Here is a 6,640-nt window from a genome sequence, read left to right on the forward strand (position 1 = left end):
TTTAACAGCAAAATTAATATTTATTAATTTATGGATAAATATACATTTAAACCGCTGTGCCGTGCTGCTCATATTTATCACGCAGTAAAAATGCCCCTCCGCGCGTCATACATCATTATGCCATTTCTGCGTCATTGCACATGCGCAGTCCTTTCAGTTTCGGGGTTCAATCCGATCGAGTGTTTACATGCACTCTCAATCGTATTAGAAAAGGAATAAACCACCCCCTTCAATCCGATCAAAATTTCATTCTGATCGAGCTCAATCGGCTCGATTGAGGTGTTTACATGAAGGTATTTCAGTCCGATTGAGCCGTCAATCCGATTACAAATGGATTATTTGGTTGCATGTAAACGTAGCCATTGAAACAGTCCAATCACTTGTGAAATGGATCATGGAGTAGCCTACCAGCATTCAATAAAAAAGTTATTCATGAAATGGTCACATGAGAATTACTTTTTAGTAAATAAAAATATGCACTAATAACAAAAAAGAAAGAAAGAAACAAACAAACAAACAAACAAACAAACAAATAAATAAAGTCGGTCTTGTGGGATAAATGTTAAACCGGTTTGCCACATACTGCGGCTACTGAGAAAAGCCTTCTATATAGTCCATTCGCGAAGCGCACAGACGATGCCCCCAACAGCGCGTGGACTTCTGCTGCACCTTCACTGTTTACTTCACACACAAAGGGTGCAGCTGGCAAAAGGCGGAGTGATCTGGAACTCTTACGTGACAGGCAGATTCCACGCCAGTCTAGCAGCACATCTACACGCCTGAAGATGAAGATGATCTCATGCTTGCGCCCATTTACCTCCCTGTCTCGTTTAAAAACAATGTCTTCAAGGAAATTCGCTGCATGATTCAACAGTCACGCCGTGTCTCCCGGTTACTTTATCACTTTTCGACCATTTCATGAATTATACTGCAATCCACAATGAAATTTCCAACGGAAAACCCAAGGAAACCAGGGAACTGGAACCCTCCAGCAGGTAGGTACATTTCGATCCAAAATGCATTGGCATATACGTTATTGTTCATGCAGCATCTTTGACGGAAGTTATTAAGAGCATAACGAAGCATACATGCGCTCTGGCAGCCAGTTGTCATGTAGAGTGATTGAAGAACCCAACTAATCCAATCAAAAGCACTTTAACCAAGATGCGCAAAATGATGGAGTGCTAATGGGTGAGGTAGTTGACTGTGATCACTTAGTGGTGCAATACCAAAGATTTTACGTCTCTTAATTCTAATAATGGATCTCATTCTATCCGTCTCAGTTTTTCAGTTCAGTTCTTTATTAAGATTCACAACCACGCGTTTCAATCACACCCCTTGATGCTTAAGAGGTTTTCCTCACAAGATAAATCCCAATCACGACATGACCGAGAGACCTGTATTGTTGATGTTTGCTGCAATAGTTTAGCAGGGTAGGAGAGGAACAAGTCATAGAGACGTCTATATAAGCACTTAAAGGCTACCTTTTCCAGAAATCTATAACTGGGATAACGCGTCTACAAGTCTGCGAGTACTATGCAGAGACACGAGAGATGCATAATGAAACGTGGGAGACACGCGCGTTACCTAATCTTACTATGTACCGACAAATCCAACCCGACAAATCACACATATTCACGATGCTTATATTAACCACGTCGCAGATATGTCAGGCGAGGTGATAAACACATACTTTTTGACCTTCCAGGAAACTGTGAATTAGATTTATAGCCTACGTTTGGGAACAGCTATTATTAATAATAGCCTATTATTTTAACACATTGAACGCAGTATAGCTCCTTCATATAATGCGACTACAATTTAAGTCACTATTGTCGATCAGTATTTAATCTTAATTCAAAATTAATAAGGCTTATTGAAATTCTTAATGTCCACTTAATCATTTGCTCTGAAATTTCACTGGGAAAAAATTCTGAAGGTAGGGTCAATATAGCTTGTAAACAACCGATCGAATTGTCACAGTAAATTATTGCGGTCATGCTGCAGGGATAGTGCCCACATAAACAGCTGTGCAATACTACATAATATTGCAGGCGAGGGGATTGCCTTACTACAAGAAAGTTGAGGGCAAATAATTTGAGGCTCACTCTCTATATGTGCTTTCTGTGATTAATGCAATATTTGGTTTATTGATTATAGGGTCATATTGATTTATTTAGAGTACCACCTCCACAAGATGATTTTTTATTATTTTTTTGCAGAATATGCATAATGGTTAGTAATGTTCTTTTATGTGTTTATAAATGCAGCCAGGCGGTCTGAAACAGTGTAGCTGCTCCACCCTGGTACTACTGCTGCTTTCTGCTGTAATGGGTTTTCAGAAATCCAACAGAAGTGTGTGTGCAGACATGTGTGTGTATGTGTGGGTATGCAGCAATTATAAAAAGCTTTGGGACCATTGCATGTGAAACTCCACTCTTTGCCACCTAGAGTGTTTACATTAATTTAAAATCGTCATGTTTAAAAAGAAAGTAAAATGAACACAGGTGCAAACACTAAACTCAAAAAGCAAATTTTCTTTGATTCTAATTTTTGGTCTTTGAATAAGCTTTTTGCAGTGGATAAATGACAACATAAATCAGTGGTTTGCAAGACAAAAACACATCGATGTTCTGTTCTGATAGAATAGTGGACAGCAGGGGGAAAAAAAATGCAAAAAAATAATAAATAAATGCAAATCATCATATAACAGTCAATTTATTTTAGCAAATCTCATAGGTTCATCAGCACTTAAAAGAGGAGAAAATGCAGATCTTTTTGACGTCAGGGCTGTGGTTCCAAACTTTACAGTATTGTCGCAAATTCATCTGTCAGTTGCTAGAAGCCAGGCAAATAAGATTCCATCATGAAGAGGTTGCGTGTCAAGCTCTCATCCTCGAAAACTATGAAAGAAACTACGCAAGGTAAAATAAAATAACATAGACTTCATAAAAAATATTATTTGTTTCATTAATATAAGATTTTAATAACATTTTTGTTTAGATCTGTACAAGTTTGACTTGATATTAAATGTAAAATCTGAGTCCAGAAGCAAAACCAGTTGAGAACTAGTGTAGTAAATTATCACATACATGGCATACATGTATATTGTCTCTTTTTTTAACAGTGCCAGTGCAGACCAACCTGGTGCCGCCCAAGAAGGTCCAGCCAGGGATGTTGCAGTCCAGCTTGGTGCAGGCCAGCGTGGCCACCATGCAGAACCCCATGGGCTGCACTTTACCTCGCCTTTCTGTCTCCCGGCCCACTAGTATGGTGGCCAGCTTGGAAGCGGTGGCAGACGGCTCAGCCCTCCTCACAGTCATGAAGTGGAAGACTGTCCTAGCCGTGTTTGTGGTGGTGGTAGCATACCTGGTTGCCGGCGGTCTGGTGTTCAAAGCCCTGGAGCAACCCTTCGAGAGCAACCAAAAAGACACCATCACTTCGAAGAAAGCCGCCTTCCTGGAGAAACATCAGTGCGTGACCCCCAATGAGCTGGAAGAGCTCATCAAGGTAAAACTGTTGCTCGTCTGTAGTAGAGCTCGGGCAGTGTCCCTTGTGGGATCTCAAATCTAGTGGAACACTATAGCTTCATCGATCTGTCTGACATGTGAGCTTCACTCATGCAATAGACCAGGGCACAGCGGTTGGACAATTCTAAATGGAGCAAGCGACGAAAATAAATGTAAAGATATCAGAGTAGACTGTCATAGTAGACTTATGAAAGCAAGCCGTTTGCTGTAGAGTTGAAGTATTTGATGGATAGTGGCCATGATGGCAGTAATCAGTCTGTTTTGCAGTGTTGAAGCGATGTGCAAAGTCCATTCTTGTCTTTAATAGCTCCCATTTACCGAGACTACTTTAACATGACTTTTCAGAAATGTTCTCAGCAATAAAACGGCAGAGATTTATGGGGAAACACTGCAAACCCTGCAACCTTTCAAACTCTGAAATCTGACTAATACATTTTTGTCAGGTCTGTTATGTGATGTCTAGCGCTGTGACAAAAATGACTTTTCATTCCTGCGAAGCTAATTTACTGTAGACTTATGATTGATTTTCCCCATCTCGCATCAAGAGTTCAAAGTTTTGCTGATTAGCATAAATCAATTTGCCCCTGCTGGTTTGATTTTGTAATTACACCCTGTTGGCTTCAAAGAGCATTATAATACATTGATGACCTTTCAGAAAGAAATTATCCATGTATTCTGACAAAATATTTATTAGACTTAATATTTATTAACATATTACTATTTATTGTTTTATTGATGAAATTGATGTTACGTCCCACTCTCATGTCAATTCATAACTATTTTATGTGTTGATGAATTCGTAATAACTCATTCCTACATTTGTACGACCAGCTTAGGTTTAGGAATGGGATAGGGATTTATTTTTTAATAAAAGTTGTAACTTTTAGATAGATAGTAAATTTTAGAACAATTTATACAAATTTAGTTCAAAGTCATGCAAATTAAAGACCTTGAAATTTAGCGGTAAAGTTTCTCTGTACATTTCTGATTTATTCGTATAAATTTAAGGCTCACTTTCTCTTATACTCCCCATGGACCCGTGTTTATATCAGTTTTTATTATAAGGTGGCGAAGTTCGTGTCCGTGTAATCTATTTATAGCCTGGTTTACAAGGGTCAGGTTCTGCTCAAGCTTGACAAAAGCAGTTTATTTGTTTTGCACTGCATCACCCTCTTTTTTACTACTTCTGGGGTTTTCAGGGACCAGTGCTCACAGCTCCTCATAAAACAGGGAAAGTGGAGCCCAAGTGCAGAGACCTTCCAGAAATTGACTCTGTTCTGTTCCAGTAGCAAGTAAGCTGCCTACATAGGCAGCATTGTAAGACATCATAGGCACACTCACAAAGCAAAGGCTGTTCTAACGCACATGTTCTTCTAGGCTAATTCTAAAGTATAGCATGTATGATGTATGCATCTCAAAACGCTGAAAAAAAAAACAGATGTGGTGAGAGAAAAATTGATTATATACTTAGAATTCAATCAGTAATAAAGTATATTGTTAAAATAGCTGTGCTGTGAATTGCCCACTTAGTGGTATTGGTTGTTGTATGTATCATGGCAGTTCAGAAATGAAATGACTGGTGAGTGGCGCTAAAAGGTTTACACTGTATCGCATTTGAAAATAACCTGTCACCTACACTAAACCTAAACCTAACTGATAGTGTTATGTTAACACTTTCAGTGGTACGGTCCCACATATACTTTTTATTAGATTTTTATTTCCGTGCCCCTGGGAGTATGGTTTATGGGATTTAGAACGTTCGGTGACATCAAATAACTGCCAAATTCAAACTGTGCTTTCATGCTTCATCTGGTGCTGAGACGCCACTGCACTTGTTATATAATCACAACTATGCAGTGGTTTTAACCACATAATCTTTATTTTATGTTTCAGACATTTAAATACACATACACTGAACAAAATGATAAACGCAACACTTTTGTTTTTGCCCCCATTTTCATGAGCTGAACTCAAAGATCTAAGACTTTTTCTATGTACACAAAAGGCCTATTTCTCTCAAATATTGTTCACAAACCTGTCTAAATCTGTGTTAGTGAGCACTTCTCCTTTGCCGAGACAATCCATCCACCTCACAGGTGTGGCATATCAAGATGCTGATTAGACAGCATGATTATTGCACAGGTGTGCCTTAGGCTGGCCACAATAAAAGGCCACTCTAAAATGTGCAGTTTTATCACACAGCACAATGCCACAGATGTCGCAAGTTTTGAGGGTATTGGTTGTTGTATGTATCATGGCAGTTCAGAAATGAAATGACTGGTGAGTGGCGCTAAAAGGTTTACACTGTATCGCATTTGAAAATAACCTGTCACCTACACTAAACCTAAACCTAACTGATAGTGTTATGTTAACACTTTCAGTGGTACGGTCCCACATATACTTTTTATTAGATTTTTATTTCCGTGCCCCTGGGAGTATGGTTTATGGGATTTAGAACGTTCGGTGACATCACATAACTGCCAAATTCAAACTGTGCTTTCACGCTTTATCTGGTGCTGAGACGCCACTGCACTTGTTATATAATCACAACTATGCAGTGGTTTTAACCACATAATCTTTATTTTATGTTTCAGACATTTAAATACACATACACTGAACAAAATGATAAACGCAACACTTTTGTTTTTGCCCCCATTTTCATGAGCTGAACTCAAAGATCTAAGACTTTTTCTATGTACAGGAGAAATTGATGCATTTACGTGCGGTAAATCCGACTGACAGGACTCTCGGAACTGCAGCGCGAACAAACATGGTGGTGCCCATCTCACGTTACAGATCATGATCAAGCTCATTTAGAACGGTTTTTAAATGACAAAACACACTCATTTACACATATTTGTGGATTGGAATATCAGGTAGTTGATGATATGGTAAGCAAGTTTATGAATATTTTGAATAAAAAACGAAAAACGAAATAAAAGCGATCCATCTGTCACACAGTGTTATTGTGGCCACGGTGTGACATGTGACAAGCATGACGTGTCGACAATAAGGGGAAACGTTCTAAAATAATGGTCGCCTAAAAAAAACTCAGGGTGCGTCTCAATCAGCTCCCTTGTTCAGTAGTCAGGGCACTGATCAAGGGAGCT

At 39.0% G+C, this 6,640-nt stretch overlaps 1 protein-coding gene across 1 annotated transcript in view; it reads left to right on the top strand.

The window, feature by feature from the left end:
- The first annotated feature begins 636 nt into the window (after positions 1 to 636).
- The window catches only part of LOC107668129 (potassium channel subfamily K member 10-like), a 19,888-nt gene continuing 13,884 nt past the window's right edge, over positions 637 to 6,640 (top strand). Inside the window, exons 1-2 of the mRNA XM_016459921.1 lie at positions 637 to 995; positions 3,128 to 3,510. Of these exons, the coding sequence (XP_016315407.1) occupies positions 941 to 995; positions 3,128 to 3,510 (438 nt within the window). The 5' untranslated portion in view covers positions 637 to 940. The remainder of the gene's footprint in view (positions 996 to 3,127; positions 3,511 to 6,640) is intronic.

This window comes from Sinocyclocheilus anshuiensis, unplaced genomic scaffold, assembly GCF_001515605.1.
Source record: "Sinocyclocheilus anshuiensis isolate Anshui unplaced genomic scaffold, SAMN03320099.WGS_v1.1 scaffold2461, whole genome shotgun sequence".
NCBI classification, from domain to species: domain Eukaryota; kingdom Metazoa; phylum Chordata; class Actinopteri; order Cypriniformes; family Cyprinidae; genus Sinocyclocheilus; species Sinocyclocheilus anshuiensis.